The sequence below is a fragment of the Oxyura jamaicensis genome, chromosome 7, assembly GCF_011077185.1.
Source record: "Oxyura jamaicensis isolate SHBP4307 breed ruddy duck chromosome 7, BPBGC_Ojam_1.0, whole genome shotgun sequence".
NCBI classification, from domain to species: Eukaryota; Metazoa; Chordata; class Aves; order Anseriformes; family Anatidae; genus Oxyura; species Oxyura jamaicensis.
Window position 1 is genome coordinate 20,055,538 of NC_048899.1, and position 26,684 is coordinate 20,082,221.

Genomic DNA, 26,684 nt, shown 5'->3' on the forward strand with positions numbered 1-26,684 from the left:
TCATTTCGGTTTTGGTTTTCCTGTGTGATGCTGTTTTTTGACTCTAATATTTTTGTCAGTATTTAATGAGTGATAAAAGCTCTAAGGCACAGTTGAATATGCTTGCCTGTTGGATTTAGTTTTCCCACAGCAAGACTTCATGACCTGGTATGATGAAATATGAGCTTGCTCACAGTTCTCCTTGCTGAGGAGAAGAATAATAGACCACAAAACACATTCTGTTGCTATTAGCTTTTAAGTGGATTGAGCTATTCATTGGAAAAAGTGTGTTACAGCAATTAAGTTCATCCCTGTGCTCAGGTCAGCTTGCCATTTCCAAAAATGAGGTGGACATCTATTTTGTGAAGAAACTAATGTTTTATTGATGGTAGAAATTATTAACTAAAACTGAAGTTGGAAATGTGCAAGGGATAGAGGTTTGGAACACAGAATGAGGTTATAAAGGAATTCTGTAACATGGGCAGTAAGTCCTGTATGACTGTGTAATATATTTAACTAGCTAAAGCACTCTTAGGGGCAAACACCAAGGCCGAAAACTTCTGGCTTTTATGCTCTGCCATTTATTTTATGTATATGAAGTACCTCCACTGTTGAGGCAAAGGTGGTCAGTAAAAGAAGTTTTTCGTTTCAAAACAGCTTCATAGTAGACATTGTGCACCAAAACCTGCTTTTCAGTCTCTTAAATGAGCTTCTCTGTATGTAATTGATCTCCGACTGGGAGCTTTAAAGCCAAGTGAATATTTTGTGACTCTTGGATAAGAAGTGTGATATATACCATTCAGACTATGTTGAACTGGTAGAGCTGGTACAGCAGAGTATCTTTTGAAGATTGGAAGGAATTATAGGACATTATTTTATCGTTTCGAGTAGCCAGGCATTTTTAGCCTAAGCATCTTTTTGTTGGTTTTGACCAAAATACTGCCATGAAAACGTGGTGGAGTCTCTCCTGTTGGGATGCTTTGGGAGAGCTGCATTTTTGAAGTTGAGGAAAGTTCACATTACAAAAAAATTGCTTGCCAATGCTATTTGCATTGTCTGGATGTAGGACTTGAGGATTTGTCATTAGAAAGCTAGTATGTTATTTTTTTGTACTTTGTCTGATGCTAATTTCATGTAGCTTTACTATTAATCATGAGATTGTCATGAAAATGACTCACTAAGAGAGAAAATCAGGAATCTGGCAGGTCTGCTAAACGTAAGTAGGGTATGTGGATGTCAAAATAACTGAGCATCTCTTTTGGGCAATATCAAGGATGGGATTTGCAGCTGCTGTTTCTGACCTACCTGATTTGATGTGGGAATATCAAGCAGGAGTCTGGCCCTTGTGCATAGGGAGGGTTGTAGCGAGATTTTATACCCTGTTACAAAGTCATAGATCATCTGATTAGGTTTAAGAAGCAATGTCCCTTTTCACAGAATGTGCTCTGAATGAAGCTTGTGTAAATTTCTGCTTAGGGTGTTTAGGCACATGGTTTAGTGGGCAATATTGGTGGTAGGTGGATGGTTGGACCGGATGATCTTAGAGGTTTTTTTCAACCTTTATGATTCTATGATTCTAATCATGACAGTCTGTAAAAATATATTTTCTTGTATTTTATTAAAGGCATGAAAGAACCAGGAGCTAGTCTTCCACCAGCTTTAGCTGGTACACTCTGATTTTGTGAAGGAGGATAAGAACAAGCCATGCATCAAAGACGTTGGCTTTTTTCCCCCTTTTTGTTTGGTTGGTTTGTGTGTGTTAGTTCAGATTCCAGAAGAGCTTTGTAAATGAGAAGTGTTGAAGCCTTAGTGCTGAAGAAGATTTGTTTTATTGAAGCAGTTTTAATTGTAAAATTTGCATCTGAGGGCTGTAGTTCTAAGAGTGAAAACTGATCTGTAACAAAGAAGTATATCAGTATTTGTCATAGGTGAGAAAATGTATTTTATAAACCTCACATAATACATTGATCTGATATGGAGAGAATATAAATTTGCTGGGATTTTAGTTTTTTTAATCATCTTGGGTATGTCCTCCAGTTGGGGCAATATTAAAATATAAAATTAAGTACTCTTCACATATTTAAAAGCATATTTTAAAGCTGAATTTTGTTACTCTGAACAAGCCGTTCTTCATTATATTTTAATATATTCACTGAATGTTTTTCAGGAACTCCAGAAAAGAACTTAATGACATAAGGTTTGAGTTTACTCCAGGCAGAGGTAAGACTCTTTCAATTGAATAATTCTCTTATTGTTCATAAAGGTATTTCAGAAACTGATTACTGCTTATGGTTAATATAAACTACCTCTGTGGAATGTTCCCTAGTATGCGGAACTTAATATTGGACTTCAACAAGAATAGCAGATGTATGTAAATTCTAGTGGCAAGGTAGCATAATGTACGGTATAATCTACACAGTATACTTGATCAATTTTGTGTCTTACTGAGGTGATCTGTGTGGTATGTAAGATCTTGCAGTGATATTTATGGCTTTGAAACTTTCTTTTTCACATTTGGAAGACATCATAGGAAATGCAATATAATAGCCATAAAAGTACATGTGGTGATGGTGGTAATATGTGTGTGTACTTGCCCTCTGTAATAAAAGAAATTCTGTTAATGAGTATGAAGTGTACAACCTGTTTCAAATGTTGTCTTCAACTGAAAGTTGAGTTGCATTTCTAGCTTATGTATCATCACCAAACTTAATTCTGATGTTGAAACTGATGACTACTGAATGCTTGTAGAATTTTATTGGCTTTCTAGTGCTGAGTGGTAAGAAGTGATAAGATTTATTTTTGTTTGAAGAATACAAGGTATTACTGGGATAAAATGCACAAGAGGATATGTTGAGAAAGAAGGTATCATTCTTGTTACATAGCAACCCTTTGAACTGTGAACACATTTCATTTTTCTTAGAAGTCAGTATTCACTATACTTAGAATAGCCTTCAAAGAGCATCCACCTTAAAAGAAACCAGATTGGAAAAAGATCTCTGTCTTCCTGTAAATCGTAATATCTTTCTTATGCAGTAGTTCTGTGAATGTACTCTGTTGTCTGCCTGCAATTCTCATTAATTTTGATAATGGGTAATAACAAGAGAGATTTATTTACTTAACTTGGCACAGGGTATCCTGGTTTAGTCATTGTCAAAAGAATTACTTAAATATTCTCCAAGCAGTTACGTAAGCCATGCAAGATGTCTTACTTGGTCAAAAAATGTAGGATATGTCATAGTAAAGTACAGCAGGATTGTTCCTAATAATCTCCAAGGCAGCCAGAACAAGGCTTTGATTCTTATCCTCAAAGCTCTGCAGAAATTGCAAATCACTCAGCTATATTGTTTTACATGTGTTTTTTCTTGAGGAAATTATGCAAATGTTTTAACAGCCTCAAAAAATGCACTCCATGCAGATACTTGGCATTGACGCCATATGCAGTTGAGACTTTGGTGGAACATAGGCTTGTTCCTGCTGTTTTCTACTTCTTACCTTTAAGCCTTCCCAAATCTTTATCCAGAAACAAGTAGTAGGCACAGGGACTTCAGAATTAACTCACTCAGGTACAGCAGTTGATGCCCACCCAAAGCTCTCCATCTCCTGGGTCACAATACTTAAAACCTATTTTGAACCTAGACCTCAAAGGAAGCAATAACTGTGTAACTCACCAACTCTACTGATAACAAGAAAACCTAATATAGCATAGCACTAATATGTGGAGCAATAGAGGTTATTAGGGAAGCAGTGAAAACACCCCCAAAATATAGTTTTTCTTGCTCATGAAAATACTGAACTTGTAAACATGTAAGAGTACCTAGTTAAATAGAGAAGAGATGCTTGTGGCCAGGAGAGGATTGTATGGGGGGTTGTAATGAATCAAATCATCACCTCATTTTGCTGTATAGAGGCTGATAAGATAATTATCTTGGAAAATTGTGGTAATTTTTTTTTCCTCCTAATGAAAGATGATTTTGAATTCAAGCCTGCCACCATGGGAGTTTATGAACTAAAATATGTTTTTGTTATATTGCTTTGGATACTTTGTTTTCGTGGGTTCTCATCCTTACTCATTTTACCTTTTGGACAGACACAGCAGATGGCGTTTCTCAGGAGCTGTTCTCTGCAGGCCTGGTTGATGGCCATGATGTAGTTATAGGTAAATTACATTTTTGTTTGCAATTATGCTCTTGTGACAAATTTGTGTTAAATTGATGTGAAAAAATATATTCTCTGATGCTGGTTTTCAAAAAATCCTTTTTGTCCTAATTTTGCTTTCATGTATGCATAGTTCAATCAACAAGCCAATTTTCATACTAATCCAAGGATTGTTTTTGGAAGTTGGAACTCTTCAGTGGTTTGAGAGGAGTGATATAATATAGATCTCCCGTAGGATTGTTTACAATTCAATGATTGATCATTTTTGCACTAATTTAATTTTTGTTTAACAATAAAATGATTTTGGAGTGGAATTATTCAAAGTATGTTTTGGCAGCTCTGAAGTTAGTAAGTATCCTGTTGAGTTCATGGAAGTAGAAGCATGCCAGAATTCAGGATCTGGGGAAATTGCATGTAGAGATACAATTTCTAGGAGAAGAAGAAAAAAAAAAAAAGGAAAAGATAATTGGAAATATTTTCTGGCTGCTGAGAGAAAAATATTTTTTTATTCTGTGCTTCAATGTTTTTGTTTAGTTGGTTGCCCCTCTTCTGATTGTTCAATGCCTCTAGAAATAGAGTTGCCAAAATCAGAGGGATGATAGTAGATGCTTATAATATGAGAGCTGAATCAAGAAATCCTAGTAGCTTGATCTTTGTATTGTAGTCAAAGAAGTTCGTATCAATAGATTCAGTTCTCATTACCAAACAAATCCCTAAATTCATATGACTTGCCTGGAACACAAACTAAATACATTATCGGTACATTGTTAGGCTAGCTAAAGTATTTCAGAGAGAAGCCAATAACTTTTGTTTTCATGTTAATAACTTTTGTTTTTTGTTTTGTTTTCAGTTAATAACTTTTGTTTTTATGGACATAAAACAGGCTGACTCTAGTTGATGAAAGAAACAAAAATTCTACCTATGCCTTTACTTTGATTTCTAAAGAATAAGTATTTAGGGAAGGTTAGCAGATGGTACGGACTAGTCGGTGCTCTTTAGAAGTCAATTCTACTATACTCTTACAATAAGGGTTCAGGGGAAAAGGGACAGCTTGGCCTTAGTGTATTAATCTTTAAATATCCATTAAGAAAAATGGCAAAAGCATACTGCTGTTGATGCTTTTCTTAGATTTTTTTTATAGTTTCAAGATGTTTAACTTTTTAAAGTAATTTTTTAAGAATTGTTGACTATCACACCTGCCCAGGCAGTCAGCTGGCACTCTGTTGTACAGAAGTCAGACATAGGTGGTGATGCTGCAGTGCAGTTCCCACTGGGACCTGGTGGAACCCTTTATGCCTTCTTTGTTCTTCCCTTTTCTCTTTGCTGCAAAGTTCTCTTCTGCTGCAAACTCCTCATACTTTCTGTGGAAATAGCAATGTGAGTGGGATTTGATATCTTTCAGGAGAAGTTTGAGGAAAGGCAAATAGATAGAGATCCCTCATGGCTTTAGTTATGGTTGAAGCTAGATGATCTTTGAGGTTCCTTCCAACCCATGCCATTCTATGATTCTATGGGACTTTGGCCCTTGAAGAAGCACAAATATTTAAGTAACGTGGTTTTCCCTAGTGTGTTTGGTTAGACCACTGTCTAGTTAATAACGTAAGTTTATTCCCTTATTTAGTTCCTCCTTAAAATTGCATCAAATACTTTGGTTTTTAGTGCTACGATGGTCATTTTAGTCCCTTTCTTTTTATTGTGGTATTGTAATAAAAGAAATTCAATGTAAATTGTGTGCTTTCTTTATATACAAGAAATTTATGATTTCATTGATTTTAATCAGTTTACAAGTCATTTTTGTGGAGTCATAAGCCCTTACATCAAGCTTCACAGGCACAAATTCTTGCATTGCTTTCTACTGTAGTTTTCACTTGTCTGTTTCCACCTGTGAAGTTAAGTTTTCAAACAGGCTTAGACATTATTTTCCTAGAACATGACTATAGACTATAGACATGACTATATATGTTTTACTAAAACACAAGTTTGGTTACTTTTTTTTGTTGTTGTTGTTACTGGGATTTTACTTTTAATTAAGGAAAAAAGTAGTTCTGAGAATAGGTTTGTGGTTTGATGTGTGAAAAATGGCTAAGTGTTGTATGAGCATGAAATAAATCTTGCATGCAAGCATGTTATTGAAAATTTCAGCTTGTGATTATATAGTCTTAGTAGGAAGATGAAAGATTATGGGATGTTTAACTGTTGTAAGGAGCAGCAACGAATCCACTGATGCATGTTTCATTTCACTATGTTCTTGCCTCTGTCATTAAAAATGCTTAACAGTCCAGTCGTATTTTAATATAGCTATTCAAATTAAAAACAAACAGAAACACAAAACAAAAAATTGGAATGCAACTTTAAAGTGCAATGCAACTTTATAGTATCTTAGAAAATTGGAAGCAATGTCAGGTTATCCCAGCAAGGATTTGAAGGTCCTGGCCACATCTGTTTACAAGAAATTGAGCAAATTTTGAGCTGTCAACCTCCACTGTAGCAGCACAGTCATGAAACATGCCTCAGTCCCTTAGTTTAAAGCACTAAGTCATATAAGAGAACAGATGGTGCTGCAAAAAGTAAATCTGCTTACAAAACTCATTTTCTTTGTAAAATGATTTTGCCACCTTGTTCACTCCAAATTAAAAGATTTAAAATCTTCCTGTAGATGAATAGGGGAATAGTAGAGATGAGTCTGGTTAACCTTCTTTACCAGAAGAACTGATTCCATTAGCTTACAGATTGAAAGCAGCTGATAAATTACCTTTCACTTTTCAGCTGAAGCATGCAGAAATTCAGCCTCTATAACCTGAACAAAAACAAAGTTCTGATATAGCCTCATTAAAGTTGTTCCTGTAGTTTCTTTTAATGAAAGCTGGGACGTGTAGAGGCTGGGAGAAAAAAGAGAAGTGAAAATACCTGCGCTTATGTTGAACTCAAGAATTTATTGGCATAACAACTGGTTTTCTGAAAGGGTACTCGAACCAGAGTCAGCAAAGGCTGCTGTGAAAAGTATGACCATGGCATACGTGAGCTGAAGCTGTTAATAGGGACCAGCTGACGTGTAAGTTTTATAGAATTCACTGCTAAGCATCAGCACTCTTCACCTTTTGAGTCCTGCTGGATTTGCTTCACTTAACACAGGCATCCCGGGAAGATTTCCATTCTGATAAGCAGTAAGTTCAGCTACCCGTTCTGCAGAGAAGCAAAAATTCCATTTTGCATGTTCAGTTTTTGCTACGATTGACTGGTTTCTGTTCTTATTGACAGTAGCATTGTTTCACAGGAGGTCTCTAGATCAAGGGAATCAGTACAAAAAATTTAGTTTTAAAGTAGATTTTGAATTCCCAGAGGGAAATGACTCTTGGAGCCTATATGTAGACATCTAGTTGATAAGGTATTTTTATGCAGCTCTGAAATAGCTGTTAAATCATGTGAAAGATCTGTGATATTTTCAGAATGTTTTGAGATAAAATGTGAATATGCAATATATGCATATTAGGTAGTAAATGTTTAGGTAGTAATGCTTTATTTCAGTTTCTTTGGTACTGTAAAGGAAAGTTAAATCATAAAAACTACCTCCCAAACAAAGCTTAAATAATAGCCTTGGTAGTTTTGTCGTCAAGAAATGTGCAGTTGTTCTTCACTGTGTTAATGTAACTTTAGTGGTTTTTGTCAACAATTATCTGTGAATACCTTGAGAATCAGGGATGTACCTTCACATTTACTACATCAGACACTAACTACTGGTGAATAGCTAGCTATCTGTCTTTGGTCTTGGAACCAGACCTAGATATCCTTTTAATATCTGGAGGAACAGCTTTTAGTAAGGCAAAGCAAAAACTTCCTGCTTAGTAAGGTCTAATACGTTTAGAAGAAACAGCTGAAATTTCAAAACTCATATTTTGAAATGAGATATTTTGAAGTTGCATTTTTCTTAACATCTTCTCAGTTTTCTTAGAATTGAGAATAGAATAGACGCCAAATTAGTTTGATTTTTGTGTGTGTGTGAATTTGGTGTAGTTACTGTAGTAGGTGGACAGGGCTAACATTGGCATCTAGAATAAAAGAAGTCATGGCTTTGTGTTGCTCAGTTGGCCATGAAAAAAAGAACATATATCAGGCCAAATCCAGAATGACATGATTTCAAGGGATGTTAAGCAGTAAATAATATGCATGGCTCCCAGTTAATCAAGAGTGTTAAAGCATTTGAAACTGAATCATCTGATCGTCTTACGGTATCCTCTCTGCTGATGCTGAAGTTATTTTCAACTTCTCATTGAAGTATGAAACAGCAGAAACCTGTTTTGTTAGTATACCGTCTGTAATAGCATCTTAACTCACAGTGACACTGGTAATCAAATTCATAGACACTGTCACAGAGTTCCTCAGAGTGTATTTGTTTTCCTTGTTTTTGTTGTACTTTTGCTTATATCTTGTTTTGTTTGCTGTCTTGTTAGGTTAATCATCTTTAAAACTGGATGTTCAGCATATTTTATTGTAATCAGAAAATACGATCATGATACATAAGTAGAAAATGTATTGTATAAATTTACGTATTCACAAAGAGCAGTGGTGTTGCTGACCTGGGTAGCACTACCATTTGAAGGCAGCAAAGGTTTGCCTTTTAATATCAGTAATGTTTTGAGATGCAAAACATTTGATTTTTGTAATCTTTGCCAGAAGAGAGTTTGCTAGAAACTTTTTTCCTTCTGTCAGTTGTTCAAAATGAGTGAAATAACTGATTTTTTTGTGTATTATATTTTGTATATTCCAAAGCTTGAGGTATCCATAAGCTTTATAATGAGAAAATGCCTTTATAGATCTTAACAATTAATTCCAAGCATCAGAATAAATAGTGTACCTTTTAATGTATTAACCCAGAGAGGAATTTATACATATATATAGAAGTATATATATGTTTAAACAAAAAAAATACTATATTTTAAGGTATTTTGTAAACTCTTGTACCTTCAATGTGCGCACATAACTCTGTATCTATAGCAAGAGATATATATACATGCATTACAGATAGGAGGATCTCTCTAAAAGTCCCAAGGGCTTAACTAGGGACTTAAATATTTCAACACATCTGGCTCATTTAGAACTAATGCATTGAAGGGTGACTCATAATGACTAGACTGTCGGGAGTTCTGGAGGTTTGAGATACACCCTCAGGTAATCAAGCTTTGCATCTAGTTGCTCTTTCAAAATTATTTTAGCTCTGTATGTCATATGTAAGGGATGCACTTGAGGAAGTATATTGTGTGAAAAACACTGGTTTCATGCACATTCCCACCTTACTGAATTTTCTGTGTGATGGAAACTTAGAGGTTCAAGATGGAAAACAGAGTGTCGTGTTGGGTAAATAGTAACCATTGCTGTAATGGCTGCTGCGGCAGAACTATGACATGACACAATGTGAATACATGACAAAAGATCCTCAAAGTAAACAATTTAATCTGTACACGTGCCAATGTATTATATTTAACGTGCCTATCTGTCTTATAGTTATGGACAAGTAAATCATAATTTTTAATTACTTGAGGGGGGAGGTGGAGTTGGCAGTTGTCTTCAAAAAAAGTTAAAAAAAAAAAAAAAAGTTCCTTTTTTTTTCTTGCATTCAGTCAAACAGTTCCTACTCACCTGTGTAGGTGGGGGACAAACCTATCTCTATCTCTAGGATTAGTTTGAGTTTTGTCCGATGAAGTAGGTCATAAACTTAAGTCCAAAGTGTTCCCTGCTCTCATAGGTCTGAGTTGTTGTTTTGAGGTCTTTCATTTCTGGTTCACAAAAAAAAAATCTGTGAATTTGAACCACAAATTGTCAAGACGGCAATGTTCCTCTTTTCAGTAGTAATTCAGTTACTGTTATTTGTTTCCTTGGCATTCACTTCTCTACAAGTATGTTAGAATAAGGATTTATTGATATACTTCAAGCTAGAGGTAGTCTGTTTCAGAACCTAACTCTTGCAATCAGGGCTTCTTTTCTAAATACATTTTTCCTTCTTTCAAGTTTCAGACGTAGGTTTTGAAGTAACCTGGCTTCTCTTTCATCTTCTTAATAGTTTTGTCAGAACAATATCTATAATTCATAGCAGAACTGAGGACAGGAGGAGTTGCGAACATCTGATAAGGAAAGAAGTTACCAAGTGATAACATGCATAGCAGAACGTGACCTGCTTTTTTCTGCATAGACCTACATTTCAACTCCAATCCAGCATGATAAAGATGCCTGTTGAGCCGTCTTTGATATCTTGATGTCTTTCAAACTGTTGTCAAAACCTTTGTCTGAAAGCTAGCACTTGCTTTCTGTGTTCAGTCACCGGCAAATGATTTTTTTTAACCTTGTACTCTGACTCATTCTTTTGTATAGAAAATGTATGAGCATGATTTACTGTAATATCTTAGGCTTGTTAAATATCCCTGCTAGCAGTGTTGGGCAGCAGGACTACATTTTTATTTGAAATGTTCATTTGAGACTCCACTGTGGTTTAAAATGCTTAGGATCATCAGAACGCTTTTCTCAAAATGATGAGGGAATTCTGAAATCTGTATATACTCATGCCTCATCCCTTTGAATTCTTCCTAGGTATCATCTACCCCTATTAAGCACACAGAGAATCAAGGTCTAGAATACATAAGCATTTAGGTATCCAAATATGTTCTATCTACATTTTTATAACACTGTTTTAAATATGCAGTGGTTTTTCTAAGTGTTCTTCTCACATTTCTGGGGAGGAAAATATCAATCCTGAAAATTCAGCTTTTTTTTTTTTTTTTTTTTAATTTTTTTGGAAAAGGTGCATTTTGCCAGTTACAGTTGTATTTTAATTTCACCAGTAAAATGGTATCACATTTTCATTTTTTTTTGGCACAGGGGCTAAAAGTGTAAATGTAATACATCATCTTGGGATCAGATATTTATACTAAATATCATCATCAAATACCCAAAGTTCCAATTAACTTGCTATTGGAATTGAAATAGGTACATTTGTAGCGTTTAAAATATTTCATTATCCATTTTGTTGCAGTGCTCCTGCTTCATAAAATATGTTGCTTCTATTGGGTGGGAATTTTTGTCAGCTACTTACAGAAAAATCTTGTGTATTCTTGTCTTCATTTTTTTTTTAATTTTTGTCTGTGACCCTCAGCTATCAATTCCCTGTATTAATGGATGTTAATGTGCAGCCTTTGAGATCTACACTTATTCCGTAAGCTCTTTGTTTTTTTTTTTTATTTGAGCAAGGATAAATATTTAAGAGCATGATTTGATTTTAAAGGTCAGTCAAGAATATGCGTCCCTGATGTCTCTTCCATGCCCTCGCCTCTTCTGCTATCGAGTAACATCATAGCTGTTTACAAGCTGAAGCTTTGAATTCAATTATTCCCCCGCTCCCTGGAACAAGATACCCTGCTGGCAAACTACTAGTTAAATGTCCTTTAAAAACATTTTTTAAATGGGCCATTCTTGGGGAGGTAAGGATGGTTTTATCAAGTACAGTTCTTCATGCCTGGTGCTTCATATATGTGAGAAAGTATCCATTCCTGGTTTCCACCATGGTCTACTATGCTGGGGCTCACAAACCATGTGAACCACAGGACTCACGTGGTTTTAATAATAACTTTTAGCTGTGGGAATTGCTTAGCACCATGAAATTGTAGTTCTGTTGATAAGGATGCTGAAGATTCTTTCAGTTTCTCACTATTCAAGAGGAAACTTGTTTGGCCCTCTGTTGTTCTGTAGATGACTACTGCTCTCTTGCAAGTGTGTTTTCTGACTGTGAAGCTGCAAATCAAACTCTTGGATATTAAAGCATCAATTTTGAAATAGAATAAATCGTTTCCACTGTCTTTGCATCCTAATTCAGCAATGAGAATTCAGACAAATTTGTGACTCTTAATCTTCCTTCGATAAATTCCTAATGACAGTCTCTTCATAAATAATATATTTCTAAATGTTTTTAATGTTTCTCCTTTATCAGTGTCCAATAGCTTCCTCAGAATAGAAGCTAGGCTTGCTGCTGATCTTTATTTTCTTTCATTTCATTCTTATAAGAATCATGTCTAGCTCCTTGCAGTCCTCTAGCAAAAAACACTTGTTAGTTAGCTGTCAAAGATCTCAAAATGCTTTAATATTTCCCTTGCTACTGTTCTCAAGCAACACAAACAAAGGGATTTTGACTAGCATCCTGAATGGAGGAACTAATGGAATCATGCTTACTTAGAAGACCTTTTTGACTTATTTGAAAAGGCTTTTAATCTTTCATGCAGGCAGTTTGTGAGCTATTAAATAATACTAGATGATAATAATAGAGAGATCTGGAAGAATTGTGACCAAAGGTTGATTGCTATGGCTGTTTGCATAATATAAAATAATCCAATGCTGGCTAGGTTTCAAAACTTAGTTTTGATTTTGTTCTGATCTTGCAAATGCATAAAAATCACTCTGCAGTACAAAATACAAATGAGTGTATATATTGTAATGAATGTATTGTAATAAGTGAAATTGCCTCATGAGTATGCATCATCAATTCAGCCCTTTGGAGAGAAACCCTACCAGCAGTTGAATTACCAGGGATTGTAATTCTAGTAAAAAGTATTCCCTGTCACTCAGACTTCCTGCTTCTTGAGACCCATACAGGAGGATACAGCATTAATCCTCAAATCAGTGGACTCCCAAGGCATTTATTATGTAGAACTCCATGTATCAGATGAAAATGGCAAAATAACCCCCTACAGTTGGGAGAGGTAATGTTTGAAACAATCGGAGGAAAGCCAATAAATCTGTGGTGCTTTGAGTTTGGCCTTTCTAATAGCAATGCACTCAGATGAAGTAGGGCGCAGCTAAAGGTTGCTATTTCTAAAAGACTGAGTTTTGGACTACGTACAAATGATTTCATTTTTCATTTAAAACCACTTTTTTATTTTCTCAGAGCCTTTTTTTTTTTTTTTTGTGACAGTAATTTTGTGCCTGAATAATGTCTTTCCTTTCTTCATATCTGAATTTCAGGATTACAATATGCAGAAGCTTTCCAAATCGTTGAACCTAAGCATAGCTTCAGAAGTTCCCCATCCATTTTTTTTTTTCAAAATGGAAAAGCATTTGAATCATTATTCTTTTCAGTGCCACAGAAATATTGCCTCGAATTTTAGATGCTGCCTGTGTCTGTGTTTATGCCAGATGGCTCTGGCTCAGTTGGCTAGGTTGCCATCATACAGGAAATAGTTCTACTGTATTTCATATAGCTTTATTTACTGTCTCATTAATTTTAACTTTTTCAGAAGTTTTCCCTATTCAGAAGCCATTAGGGTTAGATTTCATGCTGTGTTAAAAATTTTCAATAACCATGCAGAGTCCTGTCACATTTAGAGAAGCAAAACAGCTATTTGAGACTGCCCCAAGTATGCTTAGTCTGTTACTTTTTTTTTTTTTTGGTGTGTGTGTGATCTTGGAGATAGCCTTTTTGTTCTGGTGCATTAGCTCGTATTGATTTGCTTATTTAAGAATTATAACTGATGGAGTTTGATGTAGTTGGTAAAAATGTTGTATAGCAGACAGTGATTTGTAGTATATGCTAAATAAATGTGCATGCTAGAGGATGCTAGCTATGTGAGCTTTCTATTTATTATATCTGCAATTAGCTGTCTGTGTTGTGTATATTTATTTGCTGGTGTTGACCTTTTTTATCCTATTGCATGTTCCACAAGTGCAGACGCTCACTTTGACAGAGTGACACAACCATTTGTCTCTGAGCAAAACCTGCAAAAGAACCTGGAATGATTTGTGGTACATGGGTTGATTATATGTCCTTCAGAAGCCTTCTGAAGCAAGCTGAATGGCCCCTCATTTATTGCTGTAAACAACAAAAGCCTATTGTGCTAACTGCTGCTAAGGTTTGAAGAGGATTTTTGCTCCAAGGCACGATTTGAAGTATACTCTATTTACTTGGGGGGTTGCTGGCAAAGGTTTTTCCATGACTGTTTAATTCTTTTCCTGCAGTTATCTTGTCCGTATTTCTTCTGTCTTTTATAGTAGCGTGGCCAAAACATCCTGAGAAACGCTTTGCAAAATAAAAAGTAGGGTCTCGTATATCCAGGTCCTGTGGAAATCATGAATTCCCAACAAGGTTTTCAAATTGTCAATTAGTGCTGCTTGCAGATATACTAATCTGCTATGAATTTCAGAGGTACAATATCTAAGGCATGACTTCAGAGTACTTCAAAGAAAAATGGCTTTGACAATCGAAACTGTAGTATACTTATCTTGGAGATGAGCTGTAGAGTAGGGTCCAGGGACATGTGTTTTACAATGTCCCCAGTTTTCCAAATAGCTTAAGAATCAGCAGAGAGTAATTCCTCCCTCTCTCTAAAATCTCAAATTTACTTACCAAGTAACTTCACTAACTTGTGAAGGAAAAATTTGGGGGAGCGTGGGGAAGGGGAGGTAGTAAGAGGGGGGGATGGTTATTTTCCTCCTTTTTCCCTTTAAGCTTCTGGTAGTGTTCACAGATGTGTTCGGGTTCATCTGCATTTAGAAACTTTAGGCTCATTTTTTCACATCTAAGAAAAATGAAATATTTGTGCGTGTGAACCTTACTGGGAGTTTTTTTGAATCTCAGCCTAGTGAATTGTTTCCTCAATGAAAAGAGCTTAAATTCAGTAGCTGGGGAAGGTGTCAGTGAGTAAAGCCTAACAGCAGTACTATTTCAGTGATTTTTTTTCTTTCCTGCTTGACGTGTTCAGTAACTCTGAATAGGGCTGAACTGTAGCAGCAACTGCTTGTTTGTGGGAACAGTGTTTACTGTTGTGAGCGTGTCTGACACAAATTTCTAGGTGTATTTCAGGAGACTTTGCATACTTAATCATCAAAATTGTGTAGGTGTAGTAACAGTCCTAAACTTTATTAAACTTAAACTATTTAAAGTAGGCTGTCTTCCACTCTAGAGTGTGGTGTTTAACTTCCATTTTTTGCAACCTTGAGGATGTCTTATTTGTAGTTAAGGTGGAATCCCATTTTTTTTGAGAAGTAATTGGAAGGCACTGCAAGCTGGCTGTCAAGAAGGATTTTCAGCTGCTTGGATGGCTTCTGCTGCCTGTGCTGCAGGCTGTTTCTGAAGGAAAATGACTAAACTGGAGCTGCCATGAACACCTGCAGTTCTTGTCGTACTGATGTTTTTCCTAGCTATTTACATCAGGACCCGAAAGATTCAAGTTATCAGTTGAGTCAATATCTTCAAGTTATTCAGCATTGGATATGTCTCTCTGCACCTTTATATTTGCTGAAGCACCTAGAACCTTTTATTTATACTGATATAAAAAGGACCATAATTATCTCACGATCTCTTAAAAAAACAAACAAAGCATATTTTAGACACAAAGTCTGTGTTTCAGGAAAATAAATTCAGACAATTGGCTCTAATTGTTGGCCTCACAAGCTACCCAACAGTACAATGTGGTTTTGGTAGGTAATTACACACACGTTTCATTCTTAGTTAATTACTTACATTTTCAGATACTGCAGAAAGAGCCAATCTTTGGGGGGATTTGCATTCATTGTGGCTTTATCAAACTATTAATGACATTATTCTGGCAAACTCAATTTTCCTGCCTTTCAGTAAAGGCCAGAAAATGCAAAACCCAGAGTATCAGAAGTCACTGGTGAAACACTAGATTTACTTGAACAATGCTGAATGTATGTAACTGAAATTGAAAAGATATCTGTAGAAAACTGCAGGTGTGCCTATTTTTATGTAAATTCTTATTCTAATATTATGGAATCTTTGCAGGTCTGCTTTCTCATTTTCAAGCGTAGCCTGAAAACTGGCATCGCTCCCTTAAATCCTCCTAATCTTCTGTTTGATTAAACACATCCCACTCTAGTTATGGCCCATCAGAGAAGGAAAAATAAAGCATGTTTCATACGCTTACTTCAGATGTCTCTCCAGCATTTTATACGTAAAGGTTTTGGCTTGTGTTCATATTAAAAGTAAAGACAGGTGAACAAATAACTGTAGCATTTAATGAACCAGGTTTTTTGAAAAGCAATTTTTTAAAGAAAGTTACCAAACTAAAACATCACTCCTTTCTGTAACAGATTTTAATAAAGATAAGTAAACAGAATCAACTATTTGCATATACTGCTAATATCTCTTGCTACTTTTGCTTTAAAATTTTGAATTTCTTCCCTGGTAAAGAATCAGCGGGGGGACTTAGGCTTTTTAAGATTTAATACTGCTTGTGAAGACCTCAATCCTGCTTGATAATTGTATATATTTCTTAAAATACTTGCTGATAAAATAGCAGATGTTTGCAAGTGCAGGAACAGTAACTTTGCCCAAAGGCAGGTGGCAGTTCTTGCATTTAGGTGAAATAGCCAAGCAACTTGCTGACTTGCTGTAGTCATCCTACAGCTGGACTTCATTAAATGAAAGGCTGCCCCTCTTGAAGGCCCATTTAAGCTCATCTTACTGTAACATTTCATAATAGGTGAAGTTAGAATTTTTTGGACTTGAGATCCAATTCTGTATCTCATTTTGTAGATTTGAATCTCTCTTTTGATGAAGCCAACTAACTCTAGTTGGAGAATTTCTTTTATTTTGCTTTAAAGAAATGTTTACGGGGCTTTGGATAAACCAGAACTCTCTTGAGTGCATGATCTTATTTTATAGATATTTAAGACATACAAACTTGAAAATATTCTATCATGGCTTCAGGAGCTATGAGCCTGAACACAATATTTTTGCCTTCATGTGAGATTAAGTATTAATTACAATGAAAAGCATTATTGGTATTTGCATGTATTTTTGTATCACTATGTTATTAGAATCAGTGGAAGAAGTAGGAACCTGAATTTGATGCATGCTTTAAATATACATGTAGCAGTGGGACATTCAACTTGCAAATTGTTTTCTTGATGTCTTACATTCCACATTAGGAAGTCTGTGGCAAGTATTATTACAGAGAACATCCAGCTTCTTGCTTCTCTGCTGTATGATACTTACCTTACAGTATACTAAGAAATCTCTGCTACTTAAGACCTGTTTATTTCTTGTCTCAATAGCTCTGCAAAGTGTGGATTCTTTTTCTCATGTTGATACCCTGTTGATGACATCTTGTGCTCATCAGTCAGTTTTTAACAGAGGCTTTTAGTTATTCGGAGTTAGCACAGGATCTAGTACTGTGCAAAGCTGGCAAGCAAGTTTAGTAAACCAACAAAGCTGAAAGCAGCCAAGTTTTTTGTTCAATATTAATGATAACAATATTGTGTTTAAAAAATAAAACCACCAAAACTAATACCACAATTAAAAATTCGTTTTGTGTGTTTTCATAGAAAAAAGATTTTCTTCCCTCCTCTGTTTTTTTTTTTTTTCTATAGATTTATTTAGTGTTCACAGCTGTTGCATCACAAATATTGGTCACGTGTAGAGAGTAGTTTTAAGATCAGCAGTTAGTTTCTTATGTATCGCTCTTATTTTTGCTTTTTTTTTTTTTTTTCCCCTGCTGGTTCAGTGAGCCGTAAGAGATCACTAAGGGTCTGTGTGGGTACTGTTGCCAGCCCAAATAAGGGACAGAAGCACAAACATATAGGCATGAGGAACAGAACATCTGGAGGAAAATGAGCTCAGTCTTATCCTAGAAACCTGTGCTGATGGAGACCCAAGTTATTAGCAGAACTACAGTATTAATCTTGACAGCCGTGGTTCTGCTTAGGTTTTGCTACTTGTTTGCAGCTTTCCTTGCACTTCCATTTGTGTGATTGTTGAGCAAGTTTAGGGAATAGGCTAGGCTGAAAATTACTTGTTTCAGGGTTTTCTATCATTTGGTTTTCAGGCTTTTTTCCTTTACTCAGTTCACGTAGGCACAAAATACAAGTTACCACAAAAGAGAGGACACAGTTTTATGGCAGCCAAGCTGCCCTCTGGCATCCAAGCTAAAACTAGAGTGCAATTAAATGATTCAAGTGGTAACTTACAGGCATGTACATGTATAGAATTAAGATGATAACCCAGCATGCGTATGAGGTTTGATGCCATGTTGAATGCAGTTTTCTGTAAATAATTTTTTCATACTTTATTTTACAGTTGCTGCTAACTTACAGAAGATAGTAGATGATCCAAAGGCTTTGAAAACATTGACTTTTAAGTTGGTAAGTTCCTAAGTAATGGGTAATACAACAAACAGCTTCAGAAACAGAAACATTCTCTTATTTAATAACAGCCTGTTGATTCTTTTTCAAATAGGTGCAAATGCTATGTGTCAACCATTTAGCAAAAGCTGAAAAACATTTTCTGTCCTTCTCTATATCAGCTGAAAAACATCACAAAAACTGCTCTTAAAGGTTTGAGCTTGTAATGCTTGAAGAAAGCTTTCTTTCTGTGACAGCATCTTTTCTGACTTCCTGAGGGTGAAAGCATCTATATTTTTGTGCTGGTTTTGATGTTCTTCCATCTGTCCTAATATGTTTTTAATCAGTTGGATGCTGTCATCCAATAAAGTTGTCAAAGATTATTAAGAACATGTGAATTTAATGAAAGGTCTGTCTTTGAGGTGGAGAAGGGAGGTAAAGGTGTGGGGAGAATCCTTAGAGAACAGTTGCATTTGAATTTATTTATTACTTAGAGAAACAGAACAGGGAGTGTGTCAACCTTCTGTGAGAAGTTCTCAAAATTTGTGAGCTGTGACTGACAGTCATGTCCATCAGTTGCAAAACAGAAGTCTATAGAAAAGATGATATCAAAAGTGCTCTCAAGGCTGATTTTAATCTCTAGCCCAGTTACAGCACTGATTTTTTGTAAGACAGCCAAATAGATTTACAGTGCAAAGTAATTTGCATTTTCCAGTTATCCAGAAGCTCTTGCAAGTAATCGTGGAATATTTTATTTTTATTATGGACTTCTGAAGGTGATCTAGCTCAACTGTCTGCTCAAAGCAGGGCCAGCTTTGAACTTGGATGAGGTCACTCATGGCTTTTCCAAGTTTAGTTTGAATATTGAAGGATAGAGATTCATCTGAGCAACCTGTTCTGGTATTTAAGCACTCTCATTGTGAGCATTTTTTTTTTGCCAATTTCTTAATGGAATTTACCGTGCTTCAATTTGTTTCCACTGTCCTGTATCCTTTTATTGGACACCTTCAAGAAGAGCGTGGCTTCATCTTCTCATATAACCTCCTTTGTAGTAGTTGAAGAGGGCAGAAATACCTCCTTTTAGTCTTCACTTCTTAAGGCTTTTCTGCTTTTCTGTAGATGTCACGTGCTCTTGCCATCTAATCTTGGTAGCTTTCCACTGGATTCTCTCCAGTACATCATGTCTGTCTGTACTGAGTAGCCCAAGGTGGACACGGTACTTCAAGTGAAACCTCCAAAGCACCAAACAGAGTGAGCAATCACCTTCTGCCTATTGGCTACACCTTTTCTTATACAGCCCTATACACAGCAGTCATCACTAAAAGCGTATGTTGCTGCCTCACCCTCAACACGTTGTCCACTGGTAACACAGGTCCTTTCTACAAAGCTGGGGTGCTGCACAAGCTGCCTGGTATGTTCTGGCATAACTCTAGCTGTATGGAGTTGCTTATGCACATAAAAATGCCCTTGAGCAGCTGTGTGCACAACAGGAAGAGGAAGCGGACGTCACTTGCTCATCAGTTTGTGAAGTAATTTCCTTACTGAATGTGGGCAGTCCTCAATAAAAGGACTTAACCCTGACCCCAGTATTTCTGTCAAATGTCTTTAATAGTGCCAGCCTAAGAAGTAGTGTAGCGGAAATGGTTTTTAGATAGTCTAAAGGAAGCATGAAGGAAAGAAACAGAACCTAATTGCTAGAATATTCACGCAGTCAGGATTTTATCTCATTTTGAGCTATTTCTTTGAATAAATAAATTGACAGATGAGATGATTGAAATTACTATGTGTGAGAGAGAACCTAAAACCTACTTTAACAGGACATTAGGAATATGTAGTCAAGTAGCTCCATAACTTTGCAGGGAGAAGGATGCTCATTCACATCAGTTCTGAGGAAGCTTGAATTTTCATTGAGAAACAAGTGAAAAACCCTGAAAAGAATTGCAGAAAGACCTAAATCGGAGAAAACTCTAGCTGTTAGGTTAAGTTCCCTCCACCTCTACTCTTAGTTCTGGTGGTCCTCTGCTAATGGACGCTTTCTTCCAATTCTTCCAATCCCACTTCTTCCAACACCTGCCAGCATTTCAGTTACATGAAGGTCACCCTTTCCACTGTTTTCTTCTCCTTAGTTCTTCACATCAGCCTTCTTTCAGCTGAGCATCCACCCTTGAAAGTTAATCTTGCTTCCACCATATTTCATTACTGTTTGCCCCTCCAATCCTCTTTTTAACTCATATATATATATATATATATAATATATATAAAATTATATATAAAATTATATTTATAATTATATATATATGTTATTTCATGTGATATATATATATATATATATATCACATGAAATTGACATCATGCCTGGGACTGTTACGAGTTGCACTATTTGCCCTGGACCATGAGTCCTAATTTTGGTTGATTTTGATGTGCTCATGATGGATATAATTTCATATTAATAACTTTGCATTCCAAAGTCTTAATTCAGAATTGATGTGTTGCATTTGTTTTTATTTCTTGGTAAAATGAAGTTGAAAAATTTACATACCTAAAACTATTGAATGATTAGCTATGTAAATACCAAACTCTTGACAATTAGCTTTTAGCACCCCTTGCTGAGAGTGACTCAGACACATGTGAAACACTAGACTGAATGCCTGTTAGATAAGTGAGTCTCCAGAATCACAGCTTTGTTTATAAAAGCAGCTGCTTCAGATGGGCTGTAAAGAGCCATTTTTAGAGTAAGTGACCTAGTTGGTGATAATGTATTAATTCAGGATTGTTCTTCCCATGTCATTTTTTAAATATAGATTTGAGTAATTTTATCTAAATCATTTAGACTCATATTTCCTCTACAATCCAGTAAAATTACCAGAAAATACCTGTTTCCTTTTAGGAAGGGATTGGGGTACAGGACACGTAACTTAAATGGTTTTGTTTCTTTGCCCCTTACTATCTAAATATAGCTTAAAGACTGATGCTTCTTTTTTGTCCAGCTAATCTGTTCTTGCTGCCTAAAATCTGACTTTGGCTTTATTGTATAAGCAATGGAATCTCACCAAGACTGTTTAGATAAATAGATATACCAGAGGTGACACAGAAGTCTGTGTTGTTTCTAATTCACATACTTGAATTAGAGGCTTGAGATTCTGAAATTTAATATCCCATAGTATCCAGTTAATGTTTTTATATGTTGAAAACAAAGCAACTCGAAAACTTATGTTGGGATATTTTAGTGTTTTAGCTTGATGTATTGCTTAAATGCCTGGGTACAGCCAATGTCACAAGGTGTTTGAGATTCCAGTGAGTGAATGGTGTTATATTCTTAGGCCTTACTGCAGTCAGAATTAATAGACAATCCTAAATCAATGCCTTCATCCCTTCTAAAGGTAAGTTCCACTGGTTAGGTAACAGTTCCTGAGGTTAATTTTTAACCTAAGTCTCCTGCTGATATTTTTAACCAGCTCCCTGGGAAAAGAATATAACCGCAAGAAGTATCTAATTTATTCTTACCCTTGATTAATTTAATGTATGTTCAATTTCTACCTGCTCTTATACTGTGTAGTGTGGTAGCAAAATAAATTGTTGTCTAGGAGAATTGTCATTTTTTTGTTTTCTTCACCTCTTAGCAAGGTCTCACTGAATCTGGGAGCACATATATGATTTGATTAAAACACATTTTCTTGGTAAATATTTCATGGAGATTCAAAGTCTAAATCTAGGTAATCCTATATCCATTCGGAGGATTGAATTGAAAAGTGTTCTTTAGTATAGGATTAGTTACTATTTGTCGACAAGGAATCTGGTTAGTACCTCAGTGCTTGCAGATTGCTTTTGCTGGTATTTTGCTGGTATATTATTTCTATTCAAACAACAAGTATTTTCATTTGGGAAACAGAACTTAAGTCTTAAGCATTTCTGTCTTTAGAGAACTTATTTATTATTTTGGCAGTAATTAAAGTGAGGTGTCTGAACGAACCTGTTTTTAAGGTTTTGTCTTCTTGTGTATTTAAGTGCATCTTTGATCTTACAATGGTGATGTTCTACAAAACATGCATAATATTAAACCTCCTTCAGTTTTCTTGGCTAACTCAGAATTATGACTTCCCTGCAGGATCCAGCTGTCCACATTTTTGAAAGGAGGCTGTTTTAATACACAAGTAATCTTGAGGAAACACAAAACTATTATGCAACATAATTAACATTTTATCTAAGGATTTTTCATATGAAAAAAGGGAGAAAATACCATTAATGAAAGAATTTGTTCAGTCCCCTAACAGTGAATTGCAAATAGTAAGAGCTCTTGTATGCTGCAGTTTGCATATAGCTTTACTATGCTAAGCACAAACTATAAGGTAGTATGTTTCTGGTACATTAAATATTAGACAATATTGATTGATCAGGAAGGCATCTGTATGCATCTAGATAAGTTGCTTAGCATGTCTTCAAGGAAATTGATAGTTAGCTAGAGCATGGAATGATTTAAATAATACTGACTCTTTTTATCATGATATTTTACATGCAAAATGCAAACTCCATTTATTTAGTAAATTCCCAGTTCAAAAAAACAATGAGACTTCCTAATAACCAGTGATCATAATCTCAGACTTTTAACTTGCTACTTCAGTGGAATAAGACCTTTTAAATACTGCCTGAAAGGATAACTTCTGTGCGTGATAAAAGTAAATTTGAAGGAGTAGCTTGTTGTAATGTCTTCACAATTACCAATAAAGTTTATTTTTGGTTGTGAAAACTCAATGTATAATGTCACTCAGTGCACATTGTATGTGTGATCTGAAAGGTTCTGACAGTTTGGGGGGGGATATGCTAATGAGTCTGAAGGCACTTTTGGAAGTAATTTACCATTACACACTTCACCCAATTTTATTATTACTTTGAATTACCTGTTTCGTAGGTGTAGAATGCATTTTAAAAAATGAAAAAACAATATATTAAAAATTGTCAATTATGTGCCACAGAAGCTGATTTTGTACTTAAAAATCAAAATATTAAAATACTATGGAATATGTGTTTTTTTTAAAGCAGACCTAAATCAACTGTTCAGTCTGAAGCAAGATGGTTTTTATATTCATGTTATTTGTGAAAAATGAACTGATTATTTGTGCCAGTTTGTTCTGTAACAGATATTAGTAAAGATTCTGAAAAATACAATTTGAAGTGCTAGATGGTATAGTCAGAAAGGGGACGTTTTTTTGCAGCTGTTTGCATGTACTTTTCATAGGCTGCTTGAGTTTCCTGTTTAAATTCATTGGGTTGGTATTCCAAACAGACTTTGTAGCTGGATTCAGGAGTCTTTTTTTCAGACATTGGGTGTCTACAGCATAACAGTAAAAGGTGGATTTTGTATATGTAGGTGTGGTGGTTTTACCGTGCTAGGCAGTTGAACACCACAACCGCTCTCTCACTCCCCCTCCTCAGATGAGGAGAGGAAGAAGTAAAGGAAAGAACAACTCACGGGTTGAGATAAGGATGATTTAATTAAAGAGGGAAAAAAAATATATATATATATATATGTATATAATTAAGGAAATATTATTATTAATTAAACAATTCAACTAAAGGGAAAAAAAGGGAAAGGGGAAGAGGGAGGGGGAAAGGGAATAACAAAACAAAACAAGTAAAGGCTATGTGGAAGTGCAGAGGAAAGAAATTACTCTCTACTTCCCACAAATGAGCGATGCTTGACTACGTCCTTGAAGCAGGGCCTCAACGCACGTAGCTGGTGTTCGAGAGGAGGACAGACGTTTTTGCAATGAGAGCCCACCCCTCCCCTCTTCTTCATTTTTCCACCTTTTATTGCTGAGTGTGACATCAGATGGTATGGAATATCCCTTTGGTTGGTTTAGGTCAGCTGCCCTGCTGATGTTTCTTTCTCACTTTTTGCCCACCCCGAGGAGGGTCAGAGAGAGTCCTGATGCTGTGCCAGCACTTCTCAGCAGCAGACACAACACCGGTGTGATACCACTGCTGTTCTAGCTACAAGTGCAGAGCGCAGCACTGTATGGGCTGCTGCAGGGAAAGTTAACATCCCAGCCAGACCCAGTACAGTAGGTTATTTGCTAAGTGAAAATGGCATGCTCAGATGAAAAAACAAGTTCAGCTCACGTTTGGGAAGTTTGGGTTAAAGAATTTTGGTCTTTAAGTGAGCTTTTTGGATAGCTGCAGAGAGCACTTTGTTTCTCTGTGTTCATTTCCCAGTCTTTCTTTTTTTTTTTTAAAAAAAAATATTGATTCAAAGATTGTGCTAAAATGAAGGATGCAATTGAGTGATGCTGACAGAAAATACACCAAGTAATGTGAAAGCTTTCCTTCAAGCAAGCTGTTTGCTGACTAGGCAATATAGGGAAAATTTATAGCCTGATTGTCAAATACTCCTTTTTATCTGATGTCCTAAACATTTCTGTTTTTACTTGCAGGCCTCTGGCTGTGATGGCACTGAGATTCCTGATGAAGTGAAACTGATTGGTTTTGCTCAGTTAAGTGTCAGCTGATGTCTGTCCCATGACCCCAAGCCGAATTGTGAGATTACGAAGAGGCCAGCTTAGATGCAAAGGAAAATTAATGCACCACACACTGAGTTCTGCTTCATTCTCTAGCAATTCACAAAGTCAGAACAAGCAAAGCCCACAGCTACACCGCTGCTGCTAATGTTCAAAATGCTACTAAATGTCTCTTAGCAGTTGATTTGGATTTCCCCCAAGTGCAAAGCCTGTGGAAATGCACTCAGGTGGCTGTATTCATTGGTTACAAAAGGAATTTTCTATCAAGCTTCTTTCATAAACTTTTGAGTGATACTATTTTCTTCTTGTACTTGTGGTTAATAATACTGCCTCTGTTCTGTTATACTTAGAAGTTAGCATAAATATAAAAGTTGAGAATTACTAGCTGAACTTGAATTCTAGTTTTAAAACTGACTGTGAATTTTATTTTTCATATATTTATGCTTTACACATCCTAGTAATAAGAAAATAATTTGACTTGGTTACATGTTATTTGCAGTTAATCTCCCATTATTTAAAAATAATAATAATTCAGGTATATCTCTGAACTTCTAGGCTTTTTTTTTTTTTTTAATCAATTAATTAGGCATTATCAAGCTTTTGTTAGTTGTGTCTAAAAACCAGTCCACAAACTGATTGTCAAGGATGTGGGAGGTGCCTTGAAGACATTAATGTTTTAAGAATGTGCCTGAGGCTGCTTAAATTTAGAATAATCTCCATTTTCTGTAAGTACCATATATATGGTACTATATAATAGTGATCTGAGCAAGGAGGGATTATACAGTAGCAAAGGTGTTAGAGTATTTTGACTATGCTTTATTGGGAAGTCTATGAGCTAGAACTACTTTAAACTGTTGTTGTTAAGGCAAACTGCTTACTGTGCCCATCTCTGATTTGATGTATCCTTAATGATAGAAACTGGTTTCATACAGGTGATAAAAACTTGAAGAACAGATTTCTGAAGCTTTACTTGAAATTCTGCAAAATACCAAGGTGGAATAAAAATAATAGGGCTTTGTGCAATGATCCAGTAAAACTCTTTGAAAGAAAACACTTCTGACCCAAGTAGTCTTATGCTTAACCTGTGGCATAGATGTTATGGAGCTAGTGAACCTTAGAAAGATTATCAAATATGGAGACATGTTCCTCGGACGTTACAATTTAAACTACTTCCTAGCTAATCCTAGATAAACGGCAGCTCTTTAATGTACTGAAAATGGCAAATATATATTATTAAGAGAAGTTATTTATAATGCCTTGTCATAATCGTTGAGGTGTTCTAGAGCCATTTGCGTATGACTCAGTGTAATTCCATTCCATCCTCTTGTTTACATGATGATTACTCCAAGATGACTGCAAAGGTAAAAAATAAAAATAAAAAAATAAAAATAGTGTATTGCACAAACAGATCTGCATTTTGAATTTCTGTGCTCTGTGTACATTTCAATTGCTGTGTGGTGGGGTGATGTTATAACTATTTGCTGCCTTTATTTAGTTGACGATGAGTGACACCTGTACAAGGGAGAAGAAAGGGAGAAAACACCATTTTCCTGCTCGCAGAAGCCATTTTTAAGACTTTGAACTGCTGTGTTCATACTTTTTTAATTAAGTAATTTTAATTAATAATTAAGAAATTATTCTGGAGCAGGACTTTTATTCTTGTGAGGAGCCGGCGTGTCTGAGGAGGGGGCCTCAGGGCGGGGCTAGGGCTGTGACCTGCTGCTTCTGGCCCAGGTGTGGGCTGATGGCTGCAGCTGGGACTTACTGAGGCAATTTAGGCTCTGCCCAGGTGACTGGTGCCCTCAGGAGCAGTTGTGCAGAAAGCCCTGTGCCTGGTTGAAGGCTTTGGTGGCGCATGGCTGCAGTGGCCGGGGGGCTGGGTGCTGTGGTGTGGCAGGTGGAAGGGCCCTGTGCTCCAGCGGG

The 26,684-nt window shown here is 36.0% G+C and overlaps 1 protein-coding gene across 5 annotated transcripts in view; it reads left to right on the forward strand.

Moving 5' to 3' along the window:
* The window catches only part of STK39 (serine/threonine kinase 39), a 122,884-nt gene extending 96,716 nt beyond the window's left edge, over window positions 1–26,168 (forward strand). For all 5 annotated transcript variants that reach the window (XM_035331888.1, XM_035331887.1, XM_035331890.1 and 2 more), the window contains 4 exons: window positions 2,147–2,199; window positions 4,067–4,135; window positions 18,206–18,270; window positions 24,678–26,168. In XM_035331888.1, the coding sequence (XP_035187779.1) occupies window positions 2,147–2,199; window positions 4,067–4,135; window positions 18,206–18,270; window positions 24,678–24,752 (262 nt within the window). In that variant the 3' untranslated portion in view covers window positions 24,753–26,168. The remainder of the gene's footprint in view (window positions 1–2,146; window positions 2,200–4,066; window positions 4,136–18,205; window positions 18,271–24,677) is intronic.
* Window positions 26,169–26,684: the final 516 nt, after the last annotated feature.